This window comes from Truncatella angustata, assembly GCF_020726525.1.
Source record: "Truncatella angustata strain MPI-SDFR-AT-0073 chromosome Unknown BKA67scaffold_12, whole genome shotgun sequence".
Taxonomy (NCBI): domain Eukaryota; kingdom Fungi; phylum Ascomycota; class Sordariomycetes; order Amphisphaeriales; family Sporocadaceae; genus Truncatella; species Truncatella angustata.
The window spans coordinates 718,990-738,057 of NW_025763392.1; the positions used below are offsets into that span (position 1 = coordinate 718,990).

A 19,068-nucleotide genomic window follows, 5' to 3' on the forward strand; every position below is an offset into this window, starting at 1 on the left:
TGCCATTCTCTGTGCATGACTCCACTACATGTCATCGCCGTCTCCTCTATCCGTTGGCGTAGCATGCATACGCAGTAATCGGCAAAACGTATGTTGGTCAAATTTGTTTCATTGATAAGAAATAATGAATAAAGCAGCTCATATCCGTTGAGTTGTTGCCAACAAGCACTTCAAACTCTGTTGCACAATAGGTTGGCATGTATGATGAGCTTGGTTGATCACTCACTTATTAGTTAAATGTACTAGGTGCAATTGGTCATTAAATATACACTAGTCTAGGATTGCTTTGATATGTATGTGGCTTACGAGTTTAAGCGTGATGATCAATTTTGTCTCGTTGAAGAGAAGAACAGTACCTACGTTGTTATTTTTGGAGCTGAAAATGTTAGAGCACACATATTACACCTGCAGGGTAGAATCTTGGGTACCTGGCACAATATAAGGATCCAACCCAGCCATAGAGTCTTGTGCCGTAACCAAGTCTTCTGAGTTAGTATTCTCATAGCACTACCATCACTGCAATATGGTGATCATATACAAGCTCACTGTGAGTTTCTTAAAAGCTTCTTCCTAGGAAAGAATCGCGTGCTAGTTGTAGTCTGCCCCGCAAGCGGCATGAAAATAGCGCGTGTTGTTACAATCCCATGAGCGATGCTGTCTGGCTGCTTTAAGTTGAATCCTAGCTTATGGTGCTCAGCTCCAAACCCTCCTTTAATCGGGGGCAGATCGCTCGATATTGAAAGAACGGGGAGAGTTTCACTTGAAAATCACTGTGAAGCTATACAATGACGGAAGTTGGCCATCTCATTGTGATATTGACGCCTTCACCAGGTTGCAAGTTGTTTGTTTGAAGGTTCGTATATACCGAAGTAAACGAATCCAATGCATCAGACTCCACTAGTCTACACAGGCTTAACTTAAACGTCTGACTGCTACCCACAATGATTCAGGCCGCATCAGCGGCGTATGTCTTGTTCAAACATATGTCCCTAAGTTTGTCCTTATCGCCACTGTTTTCACACATGTCCCTAAAGACACCAACCCCCTTACCTAGTTCCCACAACTCTTTCGGTGTACCGTACTCCGCCATGTTTCCATCGCTCAGGACCAGGATTCGGTCAAAGTCGGCAACTGTACTTAATCGATGTGCAATGACTATCAATGTGCAGTCTTGAAATTCCTTGCGTATGGAAGCTTGGATCAGGGTGTCGGTCGTCATGTCCACTGCGCTAGTCGCCTCATCAAGCACCATGACCTTAGGTTTACCAACGATCGCGCGCGCAAGGCAAACAAGCTGTCTCTGACCTTGGGACAGATTTAAACCGCTTTCAGACACATAGGTGTAGAGACTGCCGAAAACACTGCTGTTCTCGTGGAGGTTACCATTAACAGGGGTAGGCGAACTCGTAGCGTCTAGCGGATGCTCCGGATTTATCTGCGCCCGGCGGAGGCACTCAAACAGTTCGTCATCAGTATACTGATCAAGAGGATCCAGATTCGACCTCAAAGTACCAGAGAACAGCTTCGGGTCTTGCGGTATGATAGCCAACCGTGACCGCAGATCAGACAGTCTGATCTTGGCGATATCGATGCCGTCAAGTATGATAGAGCCAGACTCAGCCTCCAGAAACCTGAAAAGAGCCAGTGCCAGCGTCGATTTACCTGCTCCAGTTCGGCCTACAACACCAATTCGCTCGTTCGAATTGATGCTAAAGGATATTCCTTTCAAAACTGGCTGCGTATCTGTTGCGTAACTGATAACCAAGTCCTGAACTTCAATCCGCCCTTCCGAAGGCCACGCCGCCGGAACATCTGATCCTCCTAGATTTTCAGTCGGGATTTCAGAAAATTCCACGATACGTTCCACCGCGTTCATCTCCAGTTCAACATTTGTATAACAATCGACGATTAACCTAAATTACGAAGTCAGCAATCAGATCGAATCAGAACGCTTGAAGTATCCTACAGTATTGCTTTTGAAATTTCTAACGAGAAGGCTAGTGCAAATCCAGCTAATGCTGCATCCACATCAGGATTCAACCAGATGACAAGAGCGACACAACTGGCGAACACCGAGCCAAGGGCCGTTATACGCCAGGCCATCCACTCTTTGAAGACCTCTAGGTGCCAAGTAGTCACTGCCCAGTCATCGAGTTTCTTATCCATTTGTCTGATATAGTCGTTGACTTTTGCAAAGGCACGGATTGTGGCGACACCGCATAGAGTAGAGTCGAAATGCTCAAACACCGGCGACCCCATTACACTCTCGAGGCGCTTGATAGGTCGTGCACATTGGAGGTAGTACCTGGCGTAGGATACACTAGCAAGTATTAAGATTGTGGCTAAGGCCAAGATGGCTGGGGAGACAAAAAGACCAGTCAAGATTATGCCGATAATGTTGAAGAATGATGATAGTCCAAATTCCAAGTAACGTGCAAGATGGGTATCGATGCTATGAAAATCAGCGGTATATCGATTTAGAACTCTGCCTCTTGGTACCGTATCAAGCCAGCGTAGAGGAGCTCGAAGAACAGCGAAATTGAGCTTCCTGAACAACTCCTTTGAAGCTTTGACTGAGCTGAAGAACATGTAGTACAGTTTTACCGTGCCCAGAAACGCACTCACAAGGGACAACAAAATATATACGCCGAGGTAGAGATTCAAACTATAGCCTGATAAGCTGGTTATTTGTACATTCTCGGCAAATAGGTTATGTTGCATTGCGGCGGGGATCGTGGAGGTGCGTACGGGGTCGTCTAGTTCGTGAGCGCTTCGCTTGTATGATCCTGTCCAGGTTCTCAGCCACCATGACTTGCCTATAATAAGGGCTTGAACCAGTACATAAAGCGAGAGCATACAGCACCAAATTAATCGACCTCCGCTGGCCTCCAGGAACGCTAGGTAAACGTGCCTTTTTGTGGCACCGTGTGACTGAGTCTCTTCTTGGACAAAAGCTTTTGGGTGAGGTCCTGTGGACGGTCTCTGGGCCACTGTCTCGTAGTTTGGTACCCAACGCTGAAAGCCTGTGTTGGAAGAGGTGAAACCAGCCTGGGTAAGTTGATCAGATGTGTTTGTAGGAATAACATTGACAGTCCCGTCGGAAAGATGGCAAATATACCGGGCATAGGGTCTGCAAAGCTCAATGTGGTGTGTCGCTATGATCCTGGTTCTTCCAACACCAAGTTCACCATTGAGGCAGTCCACAAGGATTTGGCGCCCAACGTGAACATCAACGGCACTAAAGATGTCGTCGAGAACGAGGATGCCAGCCCTCGAGTATATCGCCCGGGCAATCGCGATTCGACACTTTTGTCCGCCACTAAGATTGGTACCGTTTGGTCCTATCTCTGTGTTGTCACCGTCTTCCATCATAGCCAAGTCGGCCTCCAGAGCGCAAACACTGATTGTTTTACGGTACCGTTCCTCGTGATAAGGGAGGCCGAATTGAATATTCTCCTTGATGGTTTTATTTTCAAGCCACGCTGTCTGGGCGACAAATGCGATACTGTTCGGGATGATCCATCGTCTAGTCATAGCATGTTGAAGCTGAGGCCGATTTAAATCTGGTTGCTTAGGAACTCTTACCGACCCGGCCAATACTTCGACATCTCCGAGGATAGCTGCAAGCATAAGGCTCTTGCCGGCGCCGGTTTGACCTGATATGATCGACAATTCACCTTGAGGGAAGCAGACTGTCACGTTTCGGAGCATGAAAACGTCGGAAAGTCGGTCGCCCGAGTCAACTGGCCAGGCAATCGTAGCGTTATTGAAAGCGATTTCTTCGGCAGCTTGGGTGGATTTTTCAATCCCTGGACACTGTAGATAGGCGTCGATTCGTCTTGAGGAAATTCGCGCATCATAGAACATGGTCATAAGTTCCGGGACAAAAGACAACGCAACTTGGAGACTATCAAAAACCCCGAGACTGACGAACGCGACCGAGGGGCTTAGGGTGCCATGGATAGATGCATAAACACCGAGGCACACTGTTGCCAGCATAATGGGGCTGGCGATCCAACAACCGCTCAGAACTGTGTCGTACCAGAATGCCTCACTGATGCGAGACACTTCCATATCCCTAAGTCGATTTATTCTTTCCTCCCATTCATGTTCAAGAGCCGAAAACTTGATAAATCGGAGGCCTGAAAGTGCCTCGGACACAAACCTCATCTTCTCGTCTCTTGCCGTCATCAGTCGACCTTGAACCTCAGCGTATTTGCGACTGTAAAGAGCATTAATTGGTGTGATAGCTAGCATAGCACAGAGTCCAGAGAGCAGAGGCTGCCACCCGAGGAGGTGGAACAAGAATATCCAAGATAACGCGAGCTTGCATAGGCTTCCAGGAAGATACCTGTTAAACGAACAGAAGTCAGAAACACGGCGCACATCGGCACTAAATAAGTTTGTAGTCGAAAAATTGTCTCCATCTGCACTGAACTCCTTCTCTTTGGTGCTTTTGCTCTGAGCGGCCTGGGTTTCACTGCTAGCCCCCCCAGCTTTGGGTTTCTGCCGCCGTGTAGCCTTCTCAAAGATGAGTGACGACAGTTGTGTTCGAACGGGGATGCATAGTTCTGCTGATGAAATCCAAGAAGAGTATGATTCGGTCCAAGACTGTGCCATCATGGTAAGAGCAATTCCGATCACCCAAGGCCATGCATCATCTTCCGGTGTTCCCCGAATATCTCTTTGCTCAATTATCCGGAGAAACTTTAGGACGCACCACTGTGGTGCAAAATCGAGGAGTGAGCCTATAATCGTCAAAGCCCACTGTTGTGCGAATTTGAATCGGTGAGAAAATATAATCGATTTTGAGAGTGACCTCCCTGATTCAGAGCCCTGCCATTCCGAAGTCGTGTCCTTTGCTCGGATAACACAATTCGGTCCTGGTAGATCGCGTATATTAAGATGATCTTTCTCTGACCGGTTTTGAAACGTCTCTGCGCACCAGCTCCATGTTATACGACTCAAAAATGACTCGGTATAACGTCTGTCGACTAGTCGACCATCACAAAAGACGTCTGGCCGTCTCGGAATGCACAAGGCGCCTAAGCTCTGGCCGATTAGGATAATCATTCCACTGATCCTTAGACACGAGACTAGGGAGCGATCCCTTATAATAGAAGTAAGGGCATTGCGGTCCTTGGTTACCGATGCTGCCACGAGGACCAGGCTTGACAATGACAAGAGTAAACCCAGTTCAAAAGCAATGATAGGAATCCGTAAAGACGTCACAAGGACCGACTGCATTGTTAAAAGTACCTAGATTGCCAATCAGAATTCTGCCATCTTGAAATAGGCGCATCCAATCCAGGTTCTTACCCATGTCGTGGTGGTGAGCCAGTTTACCACGACTTCGCTTTTCGGCCGTGCTCTATCGATTAAGAGCAAGCCAAGATTCACCCCAAGACCTGCGATAGACAGCAACACCAACAATATCTTCGGAAACCTCGAATTAAAGTGTTTCTGCGATGCTGACGTACTTTCTCCATCGTAGTCTGCATAAGTTACAGACTGGTCCTTGGGTTTACGGACGTAAAATCCAACTCTAATGATGCCAGCAATTGACAACAATACTGTCAAATTAAGAGCAAAGATTGAGCTCATCAATGATAAGTCCATTTTATCAGAAGTGCTTGCTTGACAAGTGAAAAAGCCGGCAGAATGAAAGTTATCGTCCTTATCGTTAGGCGCTGGCGGCGGAAATATAGAACGCTAAAAACGCTCTCGAGCCAGTATTAAGTCCAAGCAGAAGAAGGAAGAATATGGTTTAGTAATCTATCACAACTCCGGCATGATGGGCGTCTTTTGGTGGAAACACAACCATGAGGTGGCGTAATCAGAGCCGCAATTTTGAATCTCTGCTGAACCTTGCAATGAATAGTTGTTCCGACTAGATATGGTTAGTTACGCCACGAAGCGAATTTGTTACTTGAATATGACTTAGCTCAAACATTATAGGTCAAGCCTTTCTATTTTGATTGCTTTTCTTCAGCTGGCTATTCTTAGATCGAAGATAACTGGAAATGACGTAGTAGACATGTAATCTACACGGTACAGCATCGTCGCTGTGTTATTTTAACTAATATTCTGTGATACTGTCGTTGCACGCATAATTTAATTGCCCTATCAAGGATCAAGCAGGGCGGCCGTGTCAGCCCCTTGTAAACTTAGTACAAAAGTTACTATCTCACAAGGGCAATTAAAAGAGTTAATTCGTTACACAACTGTTGATACGAATGCAAACGACGCACCAAAGTTTCACTTTTGCTGTTTGGGCACATTTTACACTGTGTACATCAATACTCCAGTCATTCTCCAGTCACGTACACGGGGGGTAACACAACTGGTATTAGCTCTTGTTTTACTATTTATTAACTTTTTTTCTCCGTCATCCTTCAAGCAGATTCAAGCTAGGCACTTTAATTAAATAGCCGAATGGTCTTTGTTATCTCAAGACTGGGAATACAACGTTTTATTTTTTATATAATCTGACTGCCAAACCTTTTCGTAAGATCATGGGATCGTACATGAAGACTCCTATGCCGGTGGCGGCAATGGCCGCCTGGTTGGCATTTGCCGGGCACGACATGGGGAAGCCCGATATTATGATAGAGAGTAGGGGGAAGTGTAACTTCATACGGGAGAACTTCAAAGTGGATGAAAACATCTGGCAACTCGCCAAGGAACTTGAAGACGGGAGCACTGATAACGATTCCTCGACGCGCATCGGCCGAATAGAGACACAGTCATTGTGCCCGCTATGTACAAATGTACTATTGGTGTTTGAGCAATGGCTTGAGGGAGAAAGCACACATATTTCTACCTTGGCCGGCAGAGAGGAATTGAACGGGGTCTATGAAGGTGTTGACAACAGGGATTCCCGCTATGGGCTAGTTGTTCGCTTCTTTGAGGAAGGATCCAGTGGTGTACGGGTTTCAGTAGATCACTGCGTACATGTTGGTGATCCTGAAGCAGGGCGAAGCTGGGCATGTAAGCTCCAAAAGGCCGTGCGGCAGCTTTGCAACGACGTGCCTCCAAAAAAGAAGATAGAAGAAGTTGAAACTATTACCCAGAAAGAGCTTGCCGACATTTGGCATTGGAACGCTGACGTGCCCGAAACCATCCACGCCTGCGTGCACCACCTGATCGCCGACATTGTCCACCAACAGCCGAACGCTCCCGCTGTCTGCGCCTGGGACGGCGACCTAACTTACCGCGAGCTTGACACCATCTCTGACGCACTGGCAACTTACCTAGTCAATGCCGGCGTTGGTCATGGTGATATTATACCGCTCTGCTTCGAGAAATCTATGTGGGCGCCGGTGGCCATGCTTGGCGTCATGAAGGCGGGCGCCGCCTCCGTCGCCATGGACACCACCCACCCCGAGGCTCGCCTACGCACTATCGTCCAGCAGGCTTTTGCATACTCCTCTCACCGGGTCATTCTTTCTTCTGTGACTAACGAGCCCCTGGTGCACCGGTTACCACGTACGGAGGAACCGGAAAGCACAGTACTTGTCCCTGAGACTCTAATGCGAGAGGTTCCTCCTGACCACAAATTCCAACCAGCCACCATCAAACCCGACAATATCCTGTACGTCGTGTTCACCTCCGGCAGCACTGGTAACCCAAAGGGAGCTATCATCACGCACGCCAACTTTAGTAGCGCTATCGCCCACCAACAAGTCGCTCTCGGATTTGATTCAACGTGTCGCGTGTTTGATTTCGCCTCGTACGCTTTCGATGTTGCTTGGTCGGACGCATTGCATACACTGACTGCCGGGGGTTGCATGTGCATTCCTAGCGAGAACCAACGGAGGAACGATATTTGTGCTGCAATTAGAGACTTGCGAGCGAACTACCTTGATTTAACACCAACTGTCGCACGACAGATTTCACCGGCAGAGGTACCAAGTATACGAACGATTGTTTTTGGTGGCGAGCGAGTTGGCGCGTCGGACGTGATAGACTGGATTAACTGCTCGACCATCCGCAATCCTTACGGGCCTGCTGAATGCACCATTACAAGCACAGTATCAGCAATATTACCAGGAGATGACGCAGAACCGGGAATCGGTCAAGGCTGTGGTGCCATCACCTGGATCGTCTGCACGGATGGTTCCGGACTGGTGGCAGTCGGCGAGACCGGAGAGCTCTGGCTGGAAGGGCCGATCGTTGGCAAGGGGTACTTAGGAGATCCAGAAAAGACTGCCGCAGCCTTCATCGAAGACCCACCGTGGCTCCTTCGAGGGGGACCAGGAGTGCCTGGTCGTCGTGGCCGCTTGTATCGTACCGGCGATCTCGTGCGCTACAACCCTGATGGCTCCCTCCACTTCATTGGCCGTAAGGACGACCAGGTCAAAATCCGCGGCCAGCGCGTTGAGCTCGGCGATGTAGAACACCACTTGCGCCAATGCCTCGCTGCTCACCCGGATATCGCTGTCGTGGCTGACGTTGTACGGCCATCAGGGAGCACGGCACCGCTGCTTGCTGCCTTTCTGGCTATCGGCGAGTCCGCTAACGCGGACGAGGCGACGAGAAACGCCACCCTCGTCGCGCTGATCACCTCGATCGAAGAAAGTCTTTCACAGAATCTACCTGTCCACATGATACCCACCGCCTATATCCCCATATCTAATATTGACCTGACCGGCACCGGTAAGACCGACCGCCGCCGCCTGCGGGACCTCGTCGCTGCCATGACCTTCGAGCAGCTGGCCGACTTGAATCCAGCTCGTTCCCATGGGCCCCGTCACGAACCAAGCACAGAGGCCGAGAGGCAGCTCCAGCAGCTTTGGGCCTCCGTCTTGCCCATTGACGCGAACAGTATCTCCGTCACCGATAACTTTTCGCGCATCGGCGGTGATTCTGTCAGTGCCATGCGTCTGGTGGCTGCTGCCCGGAATAGGGGTCTGAATCTTAATATAGCCGACGTCTTCCGCCATCCTCATCTAAGGGACATGGCTGGCAAAATTACCACTCAAAGTGTCGCCAGCCACGAACCCACACCCTTCTCTCTTGTACGGGTTAATATGGACCGGATCCACTCCATACTCCGTAGTCACTATTCTCAGGACACAACAATCGTGGATGTTCTTCCCATTACGGACTTTCAAGAGGGGTGTATCAAATACGCCGCTTCAACTCCGCTTGGTAGAACCCAGCAATTCTTTTTCGACGTCCCTCCCGCCGTCCAGCCCGAGCAGCTCCTAAACGCTTGCAACCAATTATGGCAGCACATTGATATGCTCCGCGCTATATTCGTACATATCGATGACGAATACCTGCAGGTTATCCCCAAGAATATTCCGTTAAATATTTCAATCCACACAGCTGGGTGCCCTGCGGAAGCGTCACAACGGTGGTTCGCGAATGACAATTCGGTGCTAGAGTTTGGAAAGTGCGATTTCAGAATGGCCATCTTTCAGTGCCCTGGCGAACCGACACGACTAGCAATGCGTCTGAGCCACGCACTGTACGATGGTTTCATGCTGACACAGATAGTCACCTCGCTGGCCGCATTTCTTGACAAAAATGCACCACCTCCCCTCATGTCATTCTCGGCGTACATACAGAGTATGAAAGACCAACGCAAGCTATCGGCCCCCTTCTGGCAGAATCTCCTGGCTGGTTCCACCCTTACCCGGCTAAGCTTTGACACACCCAGCCCGTCATCAATGATGACCGAGCATACCGTTAAAATAGATGCACCCCACAGCAAATTTTCTGCCGCGAACGCCTTTTTTGCCATAACCGCATTGGCAATCTCGAAACTTACAGGATTAAGCGACGTTACAGTCGGAGTGCTTGTATCGGGCCGCACCATGTCTCCCCATCAATTGGAGATCGCCGGACCATGCGTGAATTTCATTCCCCTACGGGTCAAGTTTGACGAAGATACGAGATTCGACGATGTGTTGCAGTCCATACACAACCAGCGTATCGCCAGCTTGGCTTTCGAAGCAAGCCAGATGAGCGATATCGCGAAGGTATCAACTACCTGGGATCCAACCGACCAATTCGGCTTCATACTGCAATTCCAGAACATAGAAGAAAACCCGTCGCTACAAACTCGTGGAACAGAGACACAGATCGAGATAGTGGAAGGCCCAATGGTTTATACGGATCCAACGATATATATTCTCGCGAAGCCACAAAGAGATCAATGGGCCATTACCTTTATCTGTAGTCCTAGATTCTACCAGCGCGACACGCTAATAGAGTCTGCAGACGTCTTGAGGCGACTATCTCGAGAGCATGGAAAGATATGAGATACGAAAGGATGTCATTAATGAGTACTGAGGGAGGGTCTTGTAATTAGGTACTCTGGCCTAGTCTAGAGATATGTGGCTACTCAATTGTTATGGTATCGTACGGCTGGACATTTGCTGCGTGAATTGGTTTAAAGTTATAGTTTTATGTCTTTGAGTTTTATGTCTCGAATTCTATAGTTTTTCTCCGCTTTTAAGTTTCAGTCTCGCTTTCTCACTGTAAATAAATAAAACCAGTCCTTCTAAATACTTAAGTACTTTCTCCGGAAACGCAACGGCTCTCTGTAGCGATTGATTCTTGTCATTTGTCTACGTTAGGATAAAGGAGAAAAAAAGAAAAGAAAGCAAATAAGAACGAACAATACACAAAGATGAACCAAACGACTAATATCTTATCCCTTCAATCATCTCTTCCGAATTGAGGAATGCACAACGCTCTCTCAACTTCTGTGCGCTAATCTTCCATGGGCTGGGAGACCTGCCATCGTCGCTCTCTACCGTGCCCCACCCTTGGTTCGGGCCTCCAATCACGTAAACGCCCAATAGCTCTCCATCCGCATCTAAGCCCGGCTCAAACCCTTGAAAGATGTCGTCGTCCACAATTTTGCCAGCCAATGTACCAGGTCGCCCGGTCGTCGCGAAGGCCGCCCAGCTGCGGCTTGCGCGCTGCTCAAGCACCCAGTCCGCGTCTGTTGGCGCGTACGCGTAGCCGTCCACGTCGTAGCGGCTTAGGTTGCCGAAGACGTAGGCGAACTCGCTCGTGTGGATAGAGCCCAGGCCTGTCACGTTCTCCGAGGACTGCAACGCCGTGTCCAGCATCGTTTGGTTCCAGTCGTAAATATACACGCGGAAGTCGTCGTCGTCACTAGTATCCTTGACAGCCGCGGCTAAGCTCGAGCCTAAGTAGATCGGTTGGCATACCATCATGACGTCTCGTTGTATACGCGCCGCGCGATAGAACTCGGCGCTCAGCCCGGCAGTTGGGTCGTCGTCGAAATCTGAGACCGGATACAGCGCAAGCAGGGTATCGAGGTTTGTGGACGATACACCGGAAATGAATTCACCGATGAAACTCCGTGTGTCCGCAGCCGTCTCAATGCTTGGGTCTATGAACTGGTTGACGTCGTCGTCGCACCAGCCAATCATGATGGCGTTCACATCGTCCGGGACCGCCGCGAACCGGCCATCCCGGAGTAATTGTGATGGCGCCGCGGGCAGGAAGTCACCGTCTACGACGGGCAGCCACACGTCGCCGCCATTGTGCGCGTTGTCGTACTGCCACGTGTCCAGCGCCGCGCTCTCCAGTACCTCAGTATCAAGCTCCCTTAGGCAGGCTACGGTCTCGATGCTGTCGAAGGCCGTCACGTTGCAGCCCGTCGCGTCGACAACCGCCTGCATAGCGTCGCGCGTGAAGTTACCCGTAATGCCCGGTGCGAGCGCCTGCGATTGACAGATGGCCTGATGGAAGTGGAATGGCTGGGTACCGCCATAGGCAAGCAGGTGCAGCCCCACGGACACTCCACCCGACGACTGCCCGAAAATCGTAACGCGGCTTGGGTCTCCGCCGAAATATGCAATGTTATGGCGTACCCAGTCGAATGCGAGTCGTTGGTCGCGGAGCGCAGCGTTCTCGGACTTTTCAGCGCGCAAGGCATCCGATTGTGCAAAACCAAAAACTATACGTACACGAAAAGGTTAGCATCAGCATAATCATCCCCCTTACTGTGTAACATGTTGGGTCTGGTGACGGAAGAAAGGGAAGGAGAGATTGGCAATGACCACCCTCACTTACCCCCTAGCCGGTAATTCATGGCAACATGTATAACCGGGGTCCCGTTTTCGTCCGCCTGTAGTACCAACCCGTCCGGCACAATGCTCAAATCGCCATTCCAGCCCACAAAATAGCTTCCACCATGGATATACACCATGACGGGCAGCAGATTGTCTGAGGGTTTTAGCCCCTTCGGCCGCGCCACGTTCAGGTTCAGACAGTCTTCCGACACTTGAGTTATGGGACTCAACTCCAAGGGGTTTGTGGAATTGCGGAGCGCCTGTGGACAGGCCGGACCGTACGCCTGGGCGATGATAGTGGACCCCGATGGTACGGTAGCCGGCTGCGGCGGCCGAAATCGATTCGCGCCGCTCGTGTCCGCACCATACGGGATGTTGAGGAAGATTTCGATGCCATTACGAGCAACACCGACGTAAGTCACGTTGTGGTCCGGATCATAGACTGTGGGCGGATTGGTGTCTGTAGGTTCCTTTGAAATAGTGGCTCTGGCGTCCGAGGGTGAGGCGAACGCCCCGTCGCCGCTAATGAGCAACAACGTCACAGCCACTGCCGCTGCCGCTGACGGGAGATTTTTCACTAGCCACCTCATTCGATCCATGTTTTAACATACGGCTAGACTTCTTTTAGAAGTTATAGAAGGAGTTTCAGGGTCCAGAGTTAGTGATCGAGATGAGAGATAGAGAGAAAAGGAGAGAGAGAAGGAGAGAAGCAGAAGGTCTTCCTTTAGTAAAAAATAGCACCAATCAAAAGCCAGCCATCCGGTCATAAGAGCACTACGTTTTCGTGTTCTATTTTATGATAACGTTAGCCCCGAGTACCATCAAGCTACTTTCACATAAAAATTAGACATTTTACTAAGCTCTACGCTAGCTCTAGAACTATGACGTGGTGAGAATCGAAGAAAGCCAGATTTAATTGAACTTGGTGATGTGTCGCCATCAAGATTAATCTGGTATGAATGAGTGAATGAACGAGTTGAGAATTGGCTATTCGCAAAGCCCAAGGTAGCATATGATCATACGCTTTCGGGGGAAAACATGGCTGTTAACCCAGATGGAAGAAGCAAGACATGGGATGCGGGTAAAACCCCATCTGGATCGGGATAAGTCCAGATGTGGAAGCAAAATAATTAAGGTGCACAAATGTCGCGGACTTCATTGCTTGTGGAATACGTGGAGTCCCATATTGAAAAAACAATTGCATTCGCAGTACGGAATGAATTGGCAGGATGCAAGCAAAGTTGTCTCGTTTGCTTTAGTCTATTGCTCGCAGTTGCCACTGAAATACAGCATTAGGGCGTAGTTCTAGAGCGTAGTTCTAGACCCGTTGATGCAGGAGACACAACCGAACACACCGGCCTCGTAGCATATTCGTACAATTTCTATTAGGATACATTAACATGTTGAGTTCACAAAGAGAGCTCAATACGTATCTGTTACGAAGTGCATATGCATGTTTGATGTCTAGCGTCCTGCACCGATGACATACACTTCACCTATGCTTACACTGCAAATGTGACATATACTGCACATGTGATATACACTGCACATGTGACATACACTGCACATGTGACATACTATGGTATAGAGCATAACTGATCGCAGCGGGGCAAGTAATAGTGCTTTTCCACAATGCTTTTATGCACAAGAACAGATGTACCCCCTGGGAAAACACCTGCCCCACTGCGGTCTTTGGGCGTGCACATGTGACACACACGGCACAAACGGTTGGACTACTCATATTATGTGACGAACTATCATACAAATGAAACTCAAAATGACCTGCATAGTTAGTCATTGAGCTTGCTCTACGAAGTGGACAGCATGCACCACCATGGACAGATATATCATACTGTACATGTCAGCCGTAGTCGAGGCTGAATACGACATGCAGAAAGTGTCATTTGCTTGTCTCGTGTCTGTCGCTATCCCTGCCATAGCACCATGGTCTGCTCTGAGCTCGCTTGGCGCGTCTGAGCCCAGTCACCGGTGCAACCTCATTGGTGATTGAGTTGACGCAGTTGAAACTATTGTGATTTATTCAATCAAGTGCTAGAAGGTGCCTAATTGGTCAAAACTGTGCATAGTATGGATGGCTGCATATATGCCTCGGATGGTAAGTAGTAGCACTCAGAGCGACCAATGAGGAAAAGTGTGACTGCGACGGATCATAGGTGACCGCAGGACCAACACGGCTCACCGCCCTGCTTCAGTAAGCTGGACTGTTATTCTCGTGGACCAGACCAGAACATTATGCCGCCGAGAAGGCTATCCTCCAGCCACGCAAATTGCGGCTTTGATTGATACCTGATAGAAGTTACCGTGCAACTTTGCATTTAATGCGAAGTCAAAATCCTTGACTCGGCCTTCTGCCTTGATAATTAACCATCACGTGTAGAAATGATCACATGAGCTAAGAGTCCCGTGCGACCGGCATGTCCAATCTCGCCGTTCTTACATACCTTGTAGCGCTATATGGCAACGGCCCGGGGTTTAAAGAACCCATTGATGCTCACACCAACTGAACGAACCCAATTATCCAATATATAGATTTATGCTATGGGTAGATCGGTAAACAGAATGCTTTCATGAAAATAGGCCCCACTTGTTTATTCTGGCTCAGGATTCATCCATGGAGAGGCCTCAGTATAGAAAGCACGCACTATTGCAATGTTGGCCAAAGTCTGAGCAAGCCAGTGGGGGGTTTTAGAGGAAGCCACTCACGCATGGATCCCACCAAATGGTACGAATTGTAGTAAGCTTGATACATTTAGAGGAGCAAAAATAAATAGACGAGAAGTAATCGATGATTTGTAGTACACCAAGTTAGATAGATTGTGGTCTGCTCTACACTATCAAGCCCAAGGCCAAGGCCAGCAAAGTTTGACGATAACCATATTGTTAAGGTACCGAGCCAATATCTTCTGCAAATTTTTCATTGACTTGCTTGCGAACTACTCTTGGCATCAAGGTCAAAGAATTGTTCCTCTAGATCGTCGTATCCACGACAAAAGAACCAAAATAAACAGGTGACTACAAAATACACGGCAGCAAGCGAGGAATACATTATAGTCAGACCTGGGTTCACAGCTGCCCGCGAAACAGCAATTCCCAAAGCGCTCGCTACGGCGACCGTGAATAGGTTGAGCGCCGACACCACGCTCTTCATACTCGTCGGCGCTTTCGTGTAAGCACTATGAACTTCATTGTCAGACAATACTTATAGAATTTTGGACAAGGCGAAAGCGCGTTGGAAAAGCTGCTTACTACTCGGCCGCGGTGATGGAAAACATTGCCTCACTCAAGGCGAACAATACGTAGCATGGAAACTGCAACATCACGTTGACCTGATTCGGTATGGTACCGTTTTTACTGGCCTCGCACATGAGTGGAAACTCGTAGCATGGCCCCGCTGAATAGACAATATGCTGCACGATGGCTGCCCAAGCAGTAGCCAGGACACCGGCAGCAAATCCGAAGGTAATACGACGTATTGGTCCGAGCTATAGTTATTAGGTCAATTTTGGATGGCATATTTATGCGAAGATATCTTACCTTGATGTGCCGATTACGAAGTAAAGGATATACTAGTGTTCGTAGAACCTGAATTATTACTATTTCGATGATCAATTGGAAGTTGTAAAGAATATCGTTTGGAAGTCCATGCGTTTCCATCGTTCCAGCTTGAGAGACCAAATTGTTCATTGCTTGGAGGTAGCACAGCCAAGCAATCGGTAGTGGTATGCTAAATTTATGCCATTAGTGAATGCCTCATTTACTGGATAAGGGGTGTCCCACAATACTCGACATGCATATAGTCCACGTTTCAATTCCTCGACAAAACGATCGTCCCAACCCCACGTTATGTGCTCGGAAGAGCCATTTCGTCCGATTTGGCGTAATCGAGCCTGGAAAGAAGGCTTGGCCGCGTTCATATTGAAGCCATTTCTTACGGCCATCCACAGAGCTTGAAAAGCCTTCCCAAGTACTGGCTGAGGCTTGTTTCTCACTGTTTTATATGTCAGTAGACGGCCGGGAGTCGTGCGACACTGGTCTGACCAACCATATTTTTTCCGACCGAGCGCAAGTCCAACTACTGAGATCCAAAAGACGCAAAAAGTTAGCAGAAATGTGGCCCAGAAGCCGACTCTGAGCTCAAGATACGTTGCCGGAATACCCGAAAGGCATCCTATACATAGCAAGTTGTAGAAGACCATGTAAATGTTCGTTATAGTGATCAAAGGGTCGACAATAACCCTTTCACCAGATTTCAAGGTACGCAGCTTGGCCTTGGTTTCAGGGTACTGGTCAAAGATCATCACTATAAAACTCTCTGTCAGTTGTATTTTCCGCAGGGAAGGTCTGGCAGTCCGATGGCGCTGGCACCTGTACTGGACACTTGAAATGCTAAAAGACGCTATGGACGTTGGAAATGTGCCAAAATGTGGGGCTGCGGGGCACAATGCACTGTTTCTTCTTACCCGAAACGTTAGACTTAATACCGCCGGAAGCGGTGCCAAGGAGGACGAGTGTGGCGATGAGGCCACCAAGGCCCGCACCATGCTCAAGTGAGTACGGCAATGAGGTCAAAAAGATTATCTGTGCGCCGACAGCAGGTCAGCTAGTCTTGCTGAGGCGGACTCCTCGAGATCTTTCCGACCACCCCTACAAAGAAATCGAGAAACAAACTTTCAAAGAAGACTGAAGATTTCGAGTTCACGTACTAGAAGCCCAGCCAACTGAAACGCGACTCCCCAACAAATCGTGCGATAGCGACCGAGCCAAGAGTCGGCAATAACACCACCAACAAGCGGGGTGACGAACATGTAGAGGTTGAAACCGTACCAGATGCTACTGGCATTCGCTTGACCCAAGCCAAGAGCTCCAGGTCTTAGGCCACTTCCATAAGGATTCTGCATGTAGTTCTGAAGGGGACCGGCCGTGCCGTAGTACGAGAAGCGCTCTGCAGTCTCGACGATACACTGATGTCATAAGTCAGCTTTATCTATGTATTTGGGAACAAAGCGACGTGTCCCTTTTTGGGGAGAGAGAAAGAAACAAAAAAGAAAACCAGAAAAGTATTTTGGGTTGGGTTGTTGAAGGGGGGGATTGGTAGGTGGTAAATTCGTTGTTGTGAATTCCAGAGGACAGCCACTTGATAAGCATCGACCTGGATGATTTACTTACGACTAGCCATGCTGACAACGGTATCTTGTCACTAACTAAGCGAAGTTTGCTTCTCTCATACTCGTTTGGAACCTCGCCGTCAGGAGTATGCACGAATTCGTCATCACCTTTAAGACCATATGTCCTGCTGGCCTGCCTCGCAGCAAACAAAATCCTAGTCAAGTCAGCGGTGGTTGACAAGAATGATCGAAGACGGGATATCTACTCATCGACATTGGTCACAGTGTGTTTCTCCATTTTAACAAGACAGAACAGTTACTTCCTCCGACTATCAGGCATCCATGTCTCCCAGATTTTGATCACCCGGGAGCTCACTCTATTTATAAGGTACTTTGCTAGGACTACAATAGCGCGCCCAGATTCACTGAACGCTTGTTTTAAGAAGACAACCCTTGAGAGAGAAGCGGAATCTTTGACCAATTGGCATGCAGTTAGACGGCGCATAAGTGCAGACGTGGCAATGGGAATATAATCCGACCAGTAAAATGCAGGGTAGATCTGCCATTCCCATGCAAGCCCCATGATATTAAGTGCGTAGCTATTGATGGTGAACGAGCTTGGTGAGAATTGGTTTGCACTTAAATTTCTCATGTCCTGAAGGTGTGAGAAATGTCTCAGCAATTTTCATATGTTTATACACAAGATCAACTTAGTTCAGGCAAGCCTTGAATCTGTTCCAGCAAGCGCCGGCACTTGAAGCCCACCGGGGAACTTTGTGCGCTATTATTGACTGAGTACATCAATGCTTTCTGACTTCACCTATGGATTCATCCTGCAGGTGCTATATAGTACGTATCATCTATGCCGCTGGGAATGCAGCCAGTCTAAAGCTATAAATGCCAATAGGACAGTCATCGCGCCATCCAGGGGCTGGAAGTCCTATTGGCTATTGGGATAAAGCGGGCCTTTTCATGGGTCAGTGTTGAATAACAAAATGGCCTGTATGCCATCTTTCCTTCCACGTCTCTATGGTAAATCTGGGGTGCGGGGGTGTGTCTAACCTTTTTAGCCAGCTAAGCGAGCTTGGCACTGCCTTTTGTCGCTAACCTAGACTAGACTAAACTAACCTAATCTGGTCTAGTCTTCAATAGTATGGTATCGCTAATAGCTCCTTATAGCAGCGTTTCTAATGCATAAGTACAGATCCGTAACTTTCACATCTTTGCGTATCATCTCAAATTTTCCGAGCCGCTTGTCAATATAGTACTAGTAGTACGAGAAATCGTGGTCATTTGGGAGTATTCTTCTACACACCCCGCCTGTCCTAGTGTACAGTCCGCACACTCTCGTTCCCCGACTGGCGCTCCTGATCCTCACGGGTCCGGCCGTTAACGGTTGAGACAGTACAAAACTAGTGTGGTTCTTAAGTCGACCGACAGCCTTGAGATCGCCTCTAACTCCAAGGTTATAGCCGGCGTATACATAATTCCCATAAAGTTGGACGCCTTGACATACTCTAGCGTAAAAGCATTGTTGTGTTACCTCGGGTGACTTCGAGCAGCCGGACCCTGGGGTATCAATCCCAGCGGCTGCAAAGTCATTATCCTCTAATTTAACCCTAAAAGCATCGAAGACATCTTATCCCAGTTATACAGCTCCAACCGAAGGTTGCCGATGTGACATGCGCGGCAGGCCGAAAAGGGTCATGGGGTGAGACAATTATGCAGGGCAAAGCGGAGAAACCAGGGCTGCCAGGCACACGCAGCTACAGAAACACCACGCAAGGATTTGGCCTACGAATTGCTTTTGCAGCAGGGATTAGCAAATCCAATTGACCGGATCTCCACAACGGTCCAAGAACTTAGTATGTGCATTGACC

General features: G+C 48.7%; 4 protein-coding genes across 4 annotated transcripts; 1 reads left to right on the top strand and 3 right to left on the bottom strand.

The window, feature by feature from the left end:
- Positions 1-946: 946 nt before the first annotated feature.
- Positions 947-5,604, bottom strand: BKA67DRAFT_527695 (P-loop containing nucleoside triphosphate hydrolase protein; the record flags this gene model as incomplete). The annotated part of the gene is made up of 3 exons (XM_046098887.1): positions 947-1,913; positions 1,967-5,241; positions 5,320-5,604. The coding sequence occupies 3 exons, from the start codon at positions 5,602-5,604 to the stop codon at positions 947-949; spliced, it is 4,527 nt and encodes a 1,508-aa protein (XP_045951642.1).
- Positions 5,605-6,605: 1,001 nt separating this feature from the next.
- On the top strand, positions 6,606-8,954 carry BKA67DRAFT_527339 (uncharacterized protein; the record flags this gene model as incomplete). The annotated part of the gene is made up of 1 exon (XM_046098845.1): positions 6,606-8,954. A coding segment is annotated over one exon (2,349 nt), but the record flags the coding sequence as incomplete, so codon positions are not given.
- A 1,580-nt stretch (positions 8,955-10,534) lies between these two features.
- BKA67DRAFT_586992 (putative lipase) lies at positions 10,535-12,888 on the bottom strand. The gene is made up of 2 exons (XM_046104288.1): positions 12,064-12,888; positions 10,535-11,947 (listed from the first exon to the last, which is right to left on the bottom strand). The coding sequence occupies exons 1-2, from the start codon at positions 12,659-12,661 to the stop codon at positions 10,656-10,658; spliced, it is 1,890 nt and encodes a 629-aa protein (XP_045951644.1). The 5' UTR covers positions 12,662-12,888; the 3' UTR covers positions 10,535-10,655.
- Positions 12,889-14,875: 1,987 nt separating this feature from the next.
- On the bottom strand, positions 14,876-17,556 carry BKA67DRAFT_632534 (Di/tri peptide transporter 2). The gene is made up of 9 exons (XM_046105608.1): positions 17,455-17,556; positions 17,250-17,403; positions 16,787-17,044; positions 16,544-16,661; positions 16,126-16,383; positions 15,861-16,071; positions 15,618-15,807; positions 15,330-15,565; positions 14,876-15,256 (listed from the first exon to the last, which is right to left on the bottom strand). The coding sequence occupies exons 1-9, from the start codon at positions 17,484-17,486 to the stop codon at positions 14,998-15,000; spliced, it is 1,716 nt and encodes a 571-aa protein (XP_045951645.1). The 5' UTR covers positions 17,487-17,556; the 3' UTR covers positions 14,876-14,997.
- Between the last annotated feature and the right edge of the window lie 1,512 nt (positions 17,557-19,068).